Source organism: Indicator indicator, chromosome 5 (genome assembly GCF_027791375.1).
Source record: "Indicator indicator isolate 239-I01 chromosome 5, UM_Iind_1.1, whole genome shotgun sequence".
Taxonomy (NCBI): domain Eukaryota; kingdom Metazoa; phylum Chordata; class Aves; order Piciformes; family Indicatoridae; genus Indicator; species Indicator indicator.
In genome coordinates this window covers 35,971,594-35,988,622 of record NC_072014.1, presented here as the reverse complement: position 1 = coordinate 35,988,622, position 17,029 = coordinate 35,971,594, and the positions used below count along the sequence as shown (strand labels likewise).

The 17,029-nt window shown below is 41.8% G+C and overlaps 1 protein-coding gene across 1 annotated transcript; it reads left to right on the top strand.

Moving 5' to 3' along the window:
• Positions 1–923: 923 nt before the first annotated feature.
• On the top strand, positions 924–16,147 carry MCM6 (minichromosome maintenance complex component 6). Its single transcript, XM_054381149.1, has 17 exons — positions 924–1,033; positions 1,715–1,861; positions 2,398–2,508; positions 2,995–3,244; positions 4,226–4,391; positions 4,477–4,622; positions 5,871–6,021; positions 6,666–6,807; positions 7,732–7,873; positions 8,010–8,117; positions 8,706–8,861; positions 9,901–10,029; positions 11,141–11,302; positions 13,464–13,599; positions 13,854–14,021; positions 14,935–15,074; positions 16,034–16,147. Exons 1-17 carry the CDS (start codon positions 924–926, stop codon positions 16,145–16,147), a joined length of 2,478 nt encoding a protein of 825 aa, XP_054237124.1.
• The last annotated feature ends 882 nt before the right edge of the window (positions 16,148–17,029 follow it).

The window sequence follows — 17,029 nt, the reverse complement described above, 5'->3', positions numbered from 1 at the left end:
CTGGCCACACTGCTTTGGATACAGCCCAGCATATGGTTGGTCTTTAGGGCTGCAAGAATCGTAGCATCATTCAGGTTGGAAAAGACTCTTGAGATCATCAGGTCCAGCAATTCTCTCGGCCCTTCACCAGCTTAGTTGCAAATTTTTTTGCACCCACAAAACATTTATTGTCTCACGTCCAGCTTTTCATCCAGAAGCACCCTTCTCTGCAGGGCTGCTCTCAATCCTTTCATCCCCTAGCCTGCATTTGTGCTTGAGATTACTTGTTGAACTTCAAGGTTTTCTTCAGTCTACCTCTCAAGCTTGTCCAGGTCTCTCTGGCTGACATGCTTTCTCTCCAGCATGTCGACCACAGGACACAGCTTGGTGCCATCTGCAAACTTGCTGAGGGCACTCAGTCCCTCAGCAAGGGTACTCAATGACTGTCCCATGTCACCAATGACATTTATCTGGCTTGCTTCTGCAGGCCTAGCACTCTGCAAAAGTTGACTGCAGCTGGAGACCAAGCTGAAGCCACCAGCAGCAGCCACCAACTAGATGCTTATGGGACATGCTCCTCCACCACAGGTTTGAGTCCCCTACAGCCTTTAGAGCTTCACTGACAGAAACAGCCACAAGCACCCTGAAACAGCTCCACACTGGTACCTTACCCACAAGGTTCCTCCACCTTGCCAGGAACGGCCAATGGCCGCTCAGCACCGCCGCACGCTTGGCGCGAAAACGTCCGCGATGGGAGGGAGGAGCGGGGACTGCGAGGCGGGGTTCTGGGGGCCTGCAGCCACCGATTGGCGCGCGCCGCGAGGCTCAGCGGGCCGGCGGGCGCTGATTGGCCGGCTTGGCAACGCACGCGGGGTCTGCTGTGGCGCGAACGTGCTTGCGGCCGGGCTGGTGCTGAGGTAGTGCTAGCAGTATCGGTAGCCGGGATGGATCTGGCAGTAGCGGCGGGGGACACGGGAGCAGCGCACCAGCACCAGCAGCTCCGCGATGAGGTGGCTGAGAAATGCCAGAAGTTGTTCCAGGACTTTTTAGAAGAGTGAGTGCGGGGGGGCAGGGCTGTCAGGAGGCGGTGGCGGGCCGCCGGCGCCTAACAGAGGGGGCCGCCATTTGGTGAGGCTGAGATACTGCCGGGGCCTGCAGCACCACTCCCGCGCGTGTCCGTCAGGAAAGCTCTCTGGTTCTTTGGGCTCGCTGCTGAGCCTGCGGTGCGCCCTTGGTTGGTAAAATCCTTCCTAGGCAGGTTCCTAGGGACTTTGGCAGGCTCATCCGGCCTTTTAACAAAGTTTCGTCACAGCCTGGTTGAAAATGTCTTTCGCGGCTCGTTGTTACACCTCAGTAAGTCAGGCTCCCGGCATTTTGCTTCCCGAGGGACCTTTAAGCTGCAAACAAGGAACCTATTCACATCACCATGAGGAACACAAAACCAAACCCGTTTTGCTGGTGCAAAGTCATTGTTAAACCATAAATCAAGTTCAGTGTTTCAGACCATCTGTATGAAATGCCGATCCGGTGTTGTGTGCTGGGGTTTTTACAGAATGGATTAACGAGGGGGGAAGGAGAAATATTGTTGGAAGAGATGTTTGCAAGGGGCTGCGGAATCATGTTGTTCTCTTAAAGCTCCCTAATGAGCGTGATCCTTTTCTTCCCTTTCCTGAGTTCATAAGTATGCAATTTTATCCTGATGCATAACTGAAACGTTTTCCTGAACCACTTTCAGGTTCCAGAACAGCGATGGGGAGGTCAAATACCTGCATGATGCCGAAGAACTGATTCGGCCAGAGCGAAACACACTGATCGTTAGCTTTGCAGATTTGGAGCAGTTCAACCAGCAGCTCTCTACCACTGTTCAGGAGGAATTTTACAGGTAAAATGTAGAGACCACCTGGGAGCTGAACAGTGCTGTGGTCTCAGGCCCATAATGTCTTAAGTGTTAAGTAGAAACTGAGAGGGGTATCAGCTTTCTGTGTCCTGAGAACACTTATATTTAATTTATTTATTTCAACTGGATCAAAACTTCTTAATGGATTCCTCTCTGGAAACCATTAGTGAATTAGGCAATTGCATTTAGTCTGGTAAAGAAGTACACGGCTAGTAGAATACAGAGCAAGCTCTACAACTTTTTGTTTTGAAAATACTTTAATGAATTAGTGGCTTGTTTGAAGATCTATTTCTTAGTGCAAGGCTAAAAGTGTTATAAAGTGAGACTGTTTTCAGACAATAAGGCAAATGGCATTATTATGCAGCAATCTCATATCTAGATTAGCTTTTGTGTATTCTTGCATAATGTGGCAGTGAAAGCCAGAACCTGGAAATGCACGATACAAGCCTTTGATGTAGTCTAAAGCAAAGAAGGCTTTTTGACGTTTTCTGTAATATTTGAACTTAATTTCTCTGTTTAAGGGTTTATCCTTACCTCTGCCGTGCAGTAAAGATTTTTGCCAGAGACCACGGAAATGTTCCTTCAAACAAGGACTTTTATGTTGCATTTCAAGACCTACCTACCAGACACAAGTAAGTTGATCATTAATTCCAGAAACTTGTGCATTTTTATTACTGGGAAAATAGTGTTAAGGCATACTGAAATTGTTTTGATTATATAGTCTGAAAGGTGCAGTTGACCAATATAATTGAGAAGTGTTCTGATGTGCAGGATATCTTTTTGAAACAGTTTTTCATTTCTGAATCGTACTCTGGTACTTGCATTCATCAGATCCCACAAACAAAAGTAACTTCTCTAATTAATAAAAAAAAAATAAAATACAGTATGTTGCTTTTGAAGTACCAGTGGAGCAACTTTTGCATTGGTTTGAACTTCAGAATTAATCTGAAAGTTGACATAAAATTATAATATATTGTAGGAACTCTTTTGTTTCTTTTGTCTGTTACAACTGTCAGGGACTGAGTGAAACCACGTGGCATCTTAGTACTTGGGTAGTACTCTGGGCCTGAAAATGTCAACTCAAGAATTCAAACCTTAGGAATTTCTTTTTTAAACAGAATTCGAGAACTGACATCGGCAAAAATTGGCTCCCTGACGCGTATCAGTGGACAGGTGGTGCGTACCCACCCAGTCCACCCTGAGCTTGTGAGTGGAACCTTCCTGTGCCTTGACTGCCAGACAGTGATTAAAGATGTGGAACAGCAATTTAAATACACACAGCCAAACATCTGCAGAAACCCAGTCTGTGCCAACAGAAGGAGATTCCTGCTGGACACAAACAAGTCAAGATTTGTTGATTTCCAAAAGGTACAACGGTGAGGTCAGGGGACTGTGCTGGTTTTGCTGGGACAGAATCCAAGGCTGCAGGCCATTAGCTGTTTGGAGTCAGCCAGGACAGCTCCCCTGAGCTGGCTACAGGTGTATCCCAAACTGTAACCTTCACACGCAGTATAAAAAGAGAATTTTGCTGAGGAGAGGGGAGCCTCCTGCTTGGGCTTGTCCTGAACCTGCACCTCCTCCTTCTCTTGAGAATTGCTTTGCCATTTAGTGTGACTACTTATATTTGCTAGGTTGAGTTTAATTTTGTGTACTTTATATTGGCATTAATATTGGTTTGACTGTTTCATTAAATCCATTTCCTTTTCAACAACTGCTATGGTTTAGTCTGAGATAAGAGCTAAACATAGACAGGAACAATGACCAACAGTGATGTTTGCATAGTACTTGAAAGGTGGTGTTCATACTGCTGCGCATTGAAGACAGTTAATTTTGGTTCTGTCAGCATCAAGGAGAGACCTTAAGAGGAACTGGAATTTCTGCTACTGTTTTCTTTCTGTCTATGGGAGGCTTATATTTAAACATGGCAAATTATGCATAGTTTCAAAGCAGTTTTGTGTGATGTTTATTGCCTAAGTAAGCCACTGAAACCCCACATATTTGAGCCATTTTTAGTCTTGTGTTGCTAATATGTCATGTGTAGCTGTTTTAGTCTTCTAGTTGATTTACTAAATCCTGAGCACTTTAGATCCTGCAATAACATTTTGTGTCAGTCACATTAGCTGGACTCTTAAAGTTGCTTTTCCTAACCCTCAGAATTGTCATTGTGGCCCCCTGTGGCTCCCCTCTGAAGGTTCTCCAAGACTCCTTAGATACTGATTAGTGAAAGGATTTTTTGTTTGTCTTACTGTAAGAGGAATTTCACAATTGACATGGATAGCAGCAGTTAGATGGTACTTAATATATTTATTAGCAGCTTATCAGTGCTCAATCAGTTCCCTCCTTCCCCAGGTTCGTATCCAGGAGACGCAGGCCGAGCTGCCCCGTGGCAGCATTCCTCGCAGCATGGAGGTGATCCTGCGTGCAGAGGCAGTGGAGTCTGCTCAGGCAGGAGACAAATGTGACTTCACAGGGTCACTGATTGTTGTGCCTGATGTGTCTCAGCTCTCAACACCAGGTTGGTTGCTACTGCTCATGACATTAATGACATGTCCCTCCTGCTTGTTCTGGGAGCCGCTGTTCTGACTCTCCTCTCATGGCAGGGGTGCATGCAGAAACCGGTGCCCGGCTGAGTGGGACAGAGGGCTATGAAACTGAAGGCATCCGAGGACTTCGTGCCCTTGGAGTCAGAGAGCTGTCGTACAAGCTGGTCTTTCTAGCTTGTTACGTTGCACCAACAAATCCACGGGTGAGTCTGGAAAGAAAGTAGTTGTAAAGGTATTGATGATTCCTGCTCCGTATGGTTTTACGTCAAAAGTGGGAGTGGGAATGGGTCAAGCTTTGAATATGTATGTGTGCCACCTTCCTGTGTCTTAGGTTGTCCTTATATTCTGATGGATTTAGATATCAAGTGGTTTTGATTGTCTTTATTGTTCATAGCAGCTTTCACAGATGTGATTATTTTCCAAGGTTATCAATTCAGTCTAAAGAGCTAACTGGTCCCTTTATTTCATAGAATCAGTCAGGGTTGGAAGGGACCACAAGGATCATCTAGTTCTAACCCCCCTGCCATGGGCAGGGACACCTCACACTAGATGAGGCTGGCCAGAGCCTTATCCAGCCTGGCCTTAAACACCTCCAGGGATGGGGCCTCAACCACCTCCCTGGACAACCCATTCCAGGCTCTCACCACTCTCATGGGAATCATGGGAAGGAACTTCTTCCTCACGTCCAGCCTGAATCTCCCCACTTCCAGCTTCATTCCATTCCCCCTAGTCCTATCACTACCTGATATCCTAAAAAGTCCCTCCCCAGCTTTCTTAGGCCTCCTTCAGATAATGGAAGGCCGTAATAAGGTCACCTCACCATTTAGCTTTCTTCCATTCCTGCTGCATTTCCTTTTCCTCCAGGAAATCCTATTGCTTCATTTTGTCGTTGGGAAAACAGTGATTCTTCTTGTTCCCTCTAGCTTAGCACATAACATCTTGGGGTGTTGCTACTACATAATAAAAAATACTGACTATGCCTGAGTTTTAGCATGGTATAATACTTTAATCTATAATTCTGCTGCAGATTCACTGTTACGTAGGATAAAAATGTCATCTGTATCTTCTGGGTGTTGAACTTGCCTGCCTTATTCCAGAGTAATGGAAGACCTTGTAAATTCCAGTTAATGAAGAATGTTTACAAAGGTGAAATTGAGCTAAAGGATGCTCAATTGGTTTATTCAAGTTTTTTAATCTCTGGACAAACATCTCTCTCGTGTTTTTTATCACCAAATGAAGTTACACTCCACTGATTTTTGCCTCCCAGGAAATCATCTATTAGTTTTTAAAGGTATAAGGTGATGAAATCCCTTAGCCTAAGGTCATCTTTTCTGAATGTGTTCCTCCCATTCAGCTTACAGAGCATGTTTTGTAACCCTCTGACTGCAGTATTTGACATTCAGTATTGGCTATGTTATTATTTTTTTTAATTTTTAATTTCCTTTGTTAAGTTTGGTGGAAAAGAGCTTCGAGATGAAGAACAGACTGCAGAAAGCATTAAAAACCAAATGTCTGTGAAAGAGTGGGAAAAGGTTTTTGAAATGAGCCAAGATAAGAACCTTTACCACAATCTCTGCACCAGCCTCTTCCCCACTATCCATGGTAAGAGTCCAGTTGTTGCTTCAGAGAGGGAATATTTCAGCTGTGAAAATATTAATTCTTTTTGATGTCCCTGTGGTGGTGTTTTGGGAAAGTTTGGAAGCCTTGTGCCAACTACCACAAACTCCACTCCAGCACTGGTTATGCTAAAAAAGAAGGATCTATTTCTTGAGTACTTGCTGGGCTTAATCACTAAGGCCTGAAAGATCAAAATGGTTGGTTTTGCTATTGGCTGATCTGCTACTAAACCCCTACAGCTGGCAGTTGTGTATACCCTCTTTTATGAGTTTTCTTCAGAAGATTTAAGGGTTCCAAACACAGATACACTGTAGTGCATGAGTGTGTGTGTGTATATTTTTTGTCTGGCTGAGAACTACTTTTGAAGACTTATGTTGGTTATCTCTGAAAAGTTTGATCAATTCCGTTCTAAGTCACTGCAGCATGAAGAAATTCATCCCCTTTCTGGGTCATTCTGCCCTGAATCTATTAAGCACATAAATGCAGTTCTAGTAGATGTTTAGGAGATAGAGCATTTGGGCACATCCACTCAGAATTTACCTAGAATTCTAGTGGGTTGAAGTTGTTTTAGGTAGGAAAAAATGTGGGGTTTTCTTTGAATTTTTTGTTGAGTGTCTTTTCTGGGACAGGTAATGATGAAGTGAAACGTGGGATCCTGCTGATGCTTTTTGGAGGAGTTCCTAAGACCACTTCAGAAGGCACTTCACTGCGTGGGGACATTAATGTTTGTGTTGTTGGTGATCCAAGTACAGCCAAGAGTCAGTTTCTAAAGTAAGCATCTCATTAAAGCTCAGTATTTAAATACTGTGCAGTGTGACAGTGCACTGTGCCTTTTAGATACTGAACAGAGGAAAGGGAAGTAAAATATTTAAGAATATTTTCCCATAATTGTTTGGATGTGGTTGAAGTATTTGAACAGGGTTGAAATTCAACAAGCTCCTGTAGTAATAACAGAGAACAAATTAAGAATTTTTGTTGTTGTTCTTTGCATAGTAATAAAAGTATGAATTTCCAAATATTTTCAGAAGGCATTGAATATTAAAAATACAAAATGTATTGCACATCTCAAAATATCAGAGATAGATGAAATAATGATTAACATTTTTTTCCTATTTTAGCTTAGTCTAAATTGGTGGGCCCCAACACTTTGAACAACAGACAACTATAAATCCTGAAAAAAATTATGAGGTAGTTATGTTTTATGCTACATCTTCTGTTGATTTTTAATTGGAAATTCTACTTAATATGGTTTTATTTTATCATGCTTCTCATTTACCTCTGCATTGCTCTCCATGAAACTGAGCCTTGCAGTACACACTGCAGCTCAGAAGTACAGAGGCAATGCAAAAGCTGCCTTGGGCTGCCTGTGGTCAGTCTCACTGCTTCCTGCTGTGAAACCATTTTTTCCTTGTGCTGACATTTACCTGACCTGTCAGGAGCTCTGTTAGCTTGTGAAGTCAGCAGAAAACTCATGGGAGGAGATCCGGATTATTTTTTCTGCTGGTGTAACCACAGGTAAATAACAGACCTGTGATAGAATGCAGTTAAATAAGGATGAATTTCCAAGGGTGGCTCAAACATCATCAGAGGTGGCAGTATTATTTGCCTCTTGAAGGAAGGAACAAGTCCTGTCCTTGCTTCTGTAAGTTTTTATCTGACTTCTGCACTTTATTCCTCACTGTTACTTCTCCATAGGCATGTGGATGAGTTCAGCCCTCGTGCTGTGTACACCAGTGGAAAAGCCTCCAGTGCTGCTGGCCTGACAGCAGCTGTTGTCAAAGATGAAGAGTCTCATGAATTTGTTATTGAAGCTGGAGCACTGATGCTGGCAGATAATGTGAGTCCAGGAGCTAGAGAGGTTCCTGCATCCTCGAAATGTTTTTGGTTAATGATGATGAGCCCCAAATTGTCTTTTCAAAAGTGACTGAATTTGAATGATTTTTTTTTTTATTGTATTTATTCTTTCATTGCAGGGTGTTTGTTGCATCGATGAGTTTGACAAAATGGACGTACGAGATCAAGTAGCCATTCATGAAGCCATGGAGCAGCAGACTATATCCATTACTAAAGCGGGAGTAAAGGTAGCTTGCACTATTCCTCAGGTTGTGTAGGCTATAGCATCACCTGGTTCTTTGTCACATGCACTGATCTAGTGTCATCTGTCAGGTTTTCCTGTCAGCTCTGCAGCTGCCTCACTGTGGCAGCACAGAGGTCACTTGGCTGCAAAGTTATTATGCCACATGCTCCAAAAGATGATCAGAAATGTTACTGAAAGGAAAAAAGACACAGTAGTGGACAGGAAACAGAAAAATCCTAACCTTGGAGTAACCCTGAAGGAGGGTATAGATGTGTGTGTTTGTATAAGTGAAGCATGTATTTTCACTGTTAAAAACAGGGCATTGTGCAAAGCAGATGTAAGAGCTTGTATTGATTCATCAAACTCTGTCTTGTGGCAGAGACCTTAACCAGGCCTTTCTAACCGAAAGGGCTGCTTAGAAGATTGGGCTCTTCTGAGGAGTGGTTGTTGTAATACCTCCAATGAAACTCCATCTAAAAGATGCTGTGTTGACCCATTCTGGGATTGCTGGGAGTTGTTTGAGCAAGTGGTCACAGAGAGTAGTAATTTTTTTTTTTAATTACTTATAATTTATTTTTCTCCCCATTGTCAGGCTACTCTGAATGCCAGGACTTCCATTTTGGCTGCAGCAAACCCAGTTGGCGGGCGCTATGACAGATCCAAGTCACTAAAACAGAATATAAACCTGTCAGCTCCCATCATGTCTCGCTTTGATCTCTTCTTCATCCTTGTGGATGAATGCAATGAGGTAATTTGTAAGGAATAGTAGAATAATACATGCCAGAAATGACCTCTGGAGTTATGTAGTCTAACCTCATGCTCAATGCAGATCAGGTTTCTGAGATCTTGACCTGGTGAGTTTTGAGTGTCTGTAAGAATGGAGATTCTGCAGCCTCTTTTAGGCCCTCACTGCAGTGTTTGACAGCTCTCACATATTTTAAAAAACTTCTATAGCTAATCAGAATTTCTCATGGTTCGCTTTGTTGCCCCCTGTCAGTCTGCTTCTTCATATCCATGGTTGCCAGTGAGGTAGTTTCTTTCTTTTCCAGCTGAACAAACCCAGCTCTTTCCTTTCAGCCCCTCCTTGTACATCATGTACTTCTGCCCTCTGACTATCTTGGTGGCCCTCTGAAATCTTATGTGAAACTGATCTCATGAGAGCATCTTGCTTGTGCTTTTCTTCTGTCAGTGAAGTTAGAATCTGGCAGTACAAATTGGAGCAAGCTGCTGAATACAAGGATACTGCCTTTTCATCTAGTGGCAATTTGACCTGCAAGCTTTACACCATTAGTCATTTTTACAAATGGCTGGTCACTAAGGCTGAGACTGCCACCACCTGTCTATGGGATGTTTGCCTTGGGAAGGCATGAGATACAGAGATTAACGTTGGTTCAGTACTGTTCTTTCTGCTGCTTTGCCCAGAGTGATTATCTAGTTGGGAAGGGACTGATGAAATAGAGTAGGCTGAAAAGGAAGAAAGCAGTTCCCACGCTTCAGAGTGCTGCTTTCTGCCTGTTCTGTGGCTAGCTTGTAACCCAGGAGAGTTCCAAGAGGTTATAAATCCTAAAACTGCTTTTTATCCCTTCTCTGCTATGTTTCCCTGTATTAAAAACCTCCAATACATTCTTCTGGATCTTCTGGCAGAAAATCTGGTTTCTGGCAAGACTAGCTCTGCCAGGAGGAGTGCAAGTGAGGGAGGGGAATGGGAAAGAAGAATACAGCTGTTGTTTGGATGTTGGGCTGAAGGGCTGAAGTGGAAGTGATCTGACACAGCAATGATGTCCCAGGTCACAGATTATGCCATTGCCAGACGCATAGTGGATCTGCATTCCAGAGTGGAAGAATCTGTTGATCGTGTCTATTCATTAGATGACATCAGAAGGTACCTACTGTTTGCAAGACAGTTTAAACCAAAGGTAATTCTACTTTTGCTCTGTATGAGGAGGCCCAAAGGAGCAGTCACTCTGTAGCATGTGCATTTCCAGCCAATGCAGAGACACTTAGTATAGTGCTCCCAAGGAATGGAGGAATGAACTATAATAATACCTAGAAACACAGTGTATTTTGGAGCCATCTACTCCTGTTTTTCAACTCCAGAAACTCAGACAGCCCTGCTGAGACTGTTATATCAATAGTCTTAACTGCTATATAAAATAACTGGTATATTAGTAGTTGTAACTGCTTTGGTGGCGGTTCTTAACCTCTGCCTAAAATGGATGAAGAGTTGTTTCATAGTTTCCTTACACCTCAAGGACACAGCTTATTCCACATAGCTGTTGCAGAGATTTTTTTCCATCTTACTGACTTACTGCTTAATCAAGCAGTTTGTTTTAAAAGGGTATTGTTCCTTGATATTTCTTTACACTAAAATACAGAACACAGAAAATTGCTTTAAGTACAAATTTCTATGATCTATCCAAATAGCAGCTTGGCTGGGCTGTGTTAGATTTATTTGACTTTTTTTTCCCCCCATAAGTTCTTGTAAATGGAGTTTTCAAAAGGAAGGAAAGGACATTTTTCCCTTATGGTTTTGAAAACTATGCATTTCATTTCCATGTGGTTGAGAGTTTGTTTTCCAGCTGGTTCTCTGTGTGTGCAGATAGACTCAGCTTTAAAAGCATGTACACAAAGCTGTAGTCAGTGTTAATATATCAACTGTGTGCTTGTGCATGTATTTGCATCCAGAATGAAAAGTAAATAAACATGGAACAGTTCATCAGAGAGACAGGAATTATGCCTGGAAGCAAGTCAGTGGAACAGGGAAACAGAAATGGTCACATACCTACTGTTAAATAATTAATGCATCAATGTACATCTTGTAATATCATTGTTACTGTAGTCATTGTTGCAATCTAATTTTAACATAGTATGATTGTTACTTATCTCTAGTATGTGTATAGCATAGACTATTTCAGAGAAAAGAGGTAAGTAGCATAGAAAAGTCTGGGAACTGCCAGTCTGATGCAGGAAGAGTGAACTTTAATACTTGTAGCATAGTTAACTGTCACATTGCCTTCTGTCACAAAGATATCTAAGGAGTCAGAGGACTTCATAGTGGAGCAGTATAAACGCCTACGGCAGCGCGATGGCTCTGGAGTGACCAAGTCATCCTGGAGAATCACAGTGCGGCAGTTGGAGAGCATGATTCGTCTGTCTGAAGCCATGGCCCGTATGCACTGCTGTGATGAGGTACCAGGCCTGTGATGGACATTTAGAGAAGTTCTTATATAACCATGGTGGGAGTTCCAGCTTTGCAATTTGGCCATGGTATTGTACGTCTTTAAGTCATAGAATGGCGGAAGTTGGAAGGGACTTCCAAAGATCATTGAGTCCGATTCCCTTCCCAAAGCAGGATCATAGAATCATAAAATCATTTTGAACACCCCAAGGGAAAAGGAATCCACGACCTCCCTGGACAACCTATTCCAGAGTTTCACCACCCTCATACTGAAGAACTTTTTTCTAAGATCCAGTCTGAAGCTACTTTCCCTGAGCTTGAAACCCTTCCCCCTTGTCCTGCTGCTTGACACCCTTATGAAGAGTCCCTCTTTGGCCTTCCTGTGGGATCCTTTCAGCTATTGGAAGGCAGCTATAAGGTCCTCCTGGAGTGTTCTGTAAGCTGACCAACCCCAGCCTGTCCTCATAGCAGAGGAGTTCCAGCCCTTGTATCGTCTTTGTGGCCCTCCTCTGGACTTGCTCCAACAGCTCTGTGTCCTTCTTATGATGGGGACACCAGAACTGGATCACCTAGGACAGGTCACACAGGAACACATCCAGATCGGTGTGGAAAGTCTCCAGAGAAGGAGACTCTACAACCTCTCTGGGCAGCCTGTTTCAGTGCTCTGTCACCCTTACAGTGAAAAAGTTTTTCCTCATGTGGAAGTGGAGCTTCCTGTGTTTCTGTCTGTTGCCTCTCATCCTATCACAGAACACTACTGAAATGAGACTGGCCTTTTTTTCATGACACCCACCCTTCAGATATATGTAAACATTACTGAGATCTTCTCTCACACTTTTGTTCTCCAGACTAAACAGCCCCAGGTCTCTCAGCCTTTCCTCATAAGATAGATGTTCCACTCCCTAAATTGTCCTTGTAGCCCTCTGTGGAGCACTCTCCAGTATATCCCTGTCCCTGCTGAACTGTCATGATACTCCAGATGTGGCCTCACCAGGGCAAAGTAGAGCGGTAGAAGAACCTCCCTTGACATGCTGGCCACACTCTTCTTAAGGCACCCCAGGATACTATTGGCCTTCTTGGACCCACAAGGGTTGGGGTTGTCCTGTGGATAATTTATTGTCCACTAGGACTCCAAGGTCCTTCTCCATGAAGGTGCTTTCCAGCAGATCAGTCCTGTGGGTGAGGAAGAGAGCTTGGATCATGTTTTCACTTGTGATGTGGTCATGCTCAGTCTGATTTTTTTTTTTTTTAATGACAGAAATAATCTTTTTTAAGGTATGTCTTGCAAAACTGAGATCAGCTGGTCCAAACTGAGAACATGACAAATAGGAAGAACAGTTAGTATCAGCCAGGGCTGTTGTTTCTCTTAATCTTGGGTAGTTTATCTCTCAGATCTCTCTTCCATCTGCAGTCCTGCAGTCTAAAAGTCAAAGGTCGTTGAAGTACTTGAACCTCCCTGAAAGCACCTGTGTTTGGGACCTGAGCTCCTCCTCCCTTCAACCACTGTTGAATTGTGTGTAGCTGTTAACTAGTATGATTATTACCTGTCTAGGCGCTGCTTTAAAACTCTGTAGGCTTTTTGAAGTATTGGCTAGGGGCTGTGTGACACATACAGTGATAGAAACCTGCTCATTGGTTGTGTAAGTGCAACACTGTTTGGTTCTTAAAAAGAACTCTCTTAAAAATTCAGCTTATGAGGAAGAGGATAGATTTTAGTGCATGGCCCAACTAGAGGTGATTTTTCCCGTTCTGGAGGAGACTCATTACATCTGGTTGGTTGGTTGGTTGGTTTGTTTGTTTTTCCCATACTGTTTCTGTTCAGACCTATTTTTTTCATGTTTTGTGCTCCACTGATCTTTTCTCAAAATGTTCTTGGCTTAAGTAAAAACTTTGTCAACTCAACATGATCACTAAAGCCTGAAAGATTCATCAGGCTGCTTATTCCGTCCATAATCTTGTGTGAACTCAGTATTTGTAGTCAGATAGGATTTGACTTGAGAGTCTTTACTGCTTAGGATTACTCAGATGAGTAGCAAGGCCCTTTGTCAGCATCAGAGGTGAGTCTCTGGAGCTATTGGGTGGGGGGAAAAAAGCTTTCAACACTAGAGGAGCCATTGTGCCTATGTAATGTGGTTTTGTTTTGGTTTTTTTTTTTTTTCAAATCTTCCCCAGGTTCACCCAAAACATGTAAAGGAAGCTTTCCGGCTTTTAAATAAGTCCATCATTAGAGTTGAGACTCCTGACATCAATTTAGACCAAGATGGTGAACAACAAATGGAGGATCAAGAGGACCAAGATGGAGTCAATGGTAATTTGTGTAGATTTTTTTCAAAAGGGGAAGCTTTTACAGCTAGCTTAGTCTGAGGTTATGCCTCTCTTCAGTTTCTCACCTATTTCTCATCTAATAAGGTCTAGGAATCTTGACTCCTTAACTCTCTTACTACTTCAATCACCTTGTGAATCCACTCACCTGGTTGGTCATGGCAGCACTTCTCAGTAACTCAGAGTATTTAACAGCTAAAGAGATGTTACAGATTTAAACCAGAGCATATGTCCAAACAGGGGATGCAGAAGCTTCAGCTGGTGTCAATGGTCTTGTGAATGGAATCAATGGCCATTCTGAGGATGCAAACAAGGATGCTGCACCCAAAGCCTCTCTTAGATTGGGCTTCTCTGAGTATCGACGGATTTCTAACCTCCTGGTGCTGCACCTCAGGAAAGCAGAGGAAGGTAAGAATTTTCTTATTAAAAAGGCAGCAGACCCTGAGTTCAGGCAGTAGGTGTTACTCTATCTCATGCTGCTGCACTTGGCATTTTTGTGCCTACTGAGACACCAAACTTGTTAGTTGAGATGTGAACTTGTTCACGTGTTGCTGTCCTATATCTGATGATGCAGATAAGACTTACTGGACTTTGTAGCTCTGGTATCTTTAGTCATTTGTCAAACCCAGTGTGTCAAGGAACATATTGACAAAGCAGATTCAGAAAAGGATTTGTAGCATTATGCTGGGTTAACCTAGCCAGAAGAGTCAGCAGCAACTAAAAACTGTAGCAAGAAATTTAATGTATGCCAGCAACCACAGCTTAGAATGTTACGTAGTCAGTATGTGCCAAATGGCTACATCCTTTCTTGGGGAGGTGAAACACTGCAGTTGCAATGAGGCTAGTCCTGCAATGAAATGCAGCAGTTATATCATATATCAGTGCTATAAAGGTTTTGGAAGGGTGTGGAGACTATAATATCTGTTCAGAATGCTGAGTTCATATGGAAGTTTTACTTTGGTTTTGTGTGACAGTGATTTTTCTTTTGCCCTTACTTTTAGAGTAGTTGTACAAGAACTGCTTTTTATTAAAGCTGAAGGCTGATGTGATTGTTAGGCTGCTTGTTTAATGTGCAAGCCACTTGGATGCACAGAACTGAAAGCTTCAATTCTCAATCTAAGTATCTCTAATTAAACCATGATACAGCCTCCTGTACAAAACGTGATGATTTAAGAGACAGAAGGCAGTCTGATGGTTCTTAATCATATTAATAAAAAACACTTTATTCAGCACTGTAAATATTAACATAGAAATCCTTTTCTCTTTCTTTTTGTATGGTATCTTACTGCTGCTGTGTTCGTGCAAATTATTCTCTTTCCAGAAGAGGATGATTCAGCATTGAAGAAGAGTGAACTTATTAATTGGTATCTAAAGGAAATAGAATCTGAAATAGAATCTGAAGAAGAACTAATAAATAAAAAGAAGATCATAGAGAAAGTGATTCACCGACTTACACATTATGTAGGTATAGTAGTGTCTGGATAGTGAAAAAGGGAGTTAACTTATAGGGCAATGACTCATTTTTTGATAGAATACATTCCTAATTTAAGAAATAGCTTTTCTGCTTCTGTTATTGGTGGATGTAGTAGAAATGCCTCCTTTGTTTAATAATAAAATAAAATAATAAATAAAATAATTAAACATAATTAATAGTAAATAATAATTAATAATAAATAATTAATAATAAATAAAATAATTAAAAATAATTCTAGATAAACCACTGAAATAAATTAGAGACATGTATAAGTAAAAATTCAAAGTACCAGATTGTGTCCCTGTAGAAGTGTAAGTGGTATTTTTCTATATATCTTATATATCTGTAATGTTAGTTACATTAGGATACAGAATCACAAACAACACTTTATTCAGTGGATTGCTTTAAGTCAGGGGGACCCCAGTGCAGTTTGGAGGAAAAAGTATGAAAACATAAAATATTCTTGCTTCTAAAGGCACAAACACACTAGATGGCAGTGTTCCTTGCAAGATGACAGCATACAAGAGATTTCCACTGAATGTAATAGTTAAAGGAACCTGTTAAAGAAGGCATTCAATTGGAAGGATTCATAGAATCATTAAGGTTGGAAAGAGGTCCAAGATCATCAGGTCCAGCCTTTCACCCAGCACCTCTGTGACCACTACAGTGTGTCCTGAAGTGCCACATCTACTTTTTTTTGAACACCTCCAGGGATGGTGACTCCTACTTTCGTGGGCAGCCTGGTCAATGCCTCACCGCTCTTTCAGTAAAGAAATTCCTCCTAATATCCAATCTAAACTTCCCCTGGCATAGCCTGAGGCCATACCTCTTGTCCTGTCATTAGTTACTTGGGAGAAGAGGCCAATTCATCAAAAAAAAAAAAGATACAAAATATACAAACAAACCTTTTTGTTCTCATTTGAATACATATTTTTATCTGTTGCAGGATCACGTTCTGATAGAACTATCACAATCAGGGCTGAGGGGATCCAGAGAAGAGGAGGCATTTGATGAAGATCCATTCTTGGTCGTCAACCCAAACTACCTGCTGGAAGACTAAGGGCTGTGAGAGGTGGATTGTAGAGCTGACTAGTTACATGTTGGAAAATGCATTCTTTTCTTGCAAGGGTTGCTGTATTGCTAACATCTGAAATTCCTATGAATACTTTACAGTGGAATGCACCACTGTGCAGTTAGTTAGTAATATATGATAGCTCATTTACACTGAGCATGCCTGGGAATTTTTAAAAGAAATGACACACAATCTTGTTATTAATTCTGAATTTCAGTGCTGTCATTGAGAGGCAGAGAGGAGTCATTCAATAGCTCTTTTTGTCATCAAGGTGTGCTTCTGTTTTAAATGAGAAGAATTTTGCATTGTTCTTATATTGTATTTAGTAGACTTTTTATGCTATAGATGTTTTACTGTTTTTCTTATTAGCATAAATAAAAAAACATTAAATGTCTGGGGGTGTTTGGGGGTGGCTTTGTTGTCACTCATACATGGGATTGCTATTTTTGATGCCTGTACTTTGAGGCTGAAAAATTAGTGATCCAAGAGTTTAATGTGTAAAGGATGATAAAATTTCATGGATGACAAATGCTGGATTTTTGAGAAGGTTTTTCATCTTCCAGTAACAGATAATGAGAGACTTTGATTGCTTCTCTTTCTTTTCGGATGGACTAAAGATATGTATGCTCCTGTTGTATGTAGAATAGAAAATAGCCAAGCCCAAAGCAAGGCTTTAAATCAGGAGGTCAGAAACCCCCATCTTGAGGAATGTCTTGTCTTGTAAGTGAATTGAAAATCCATCATTTATGAGGGATTTTTTAGGACTGTATTTGTAAACTCGTTTGTACGTTATTTTTTATTGCTATTTTTATTATGAAAGTGGTTCTTACATTTCTGTTGTTCTCAATTATTTGCTTTATGATATGGGAT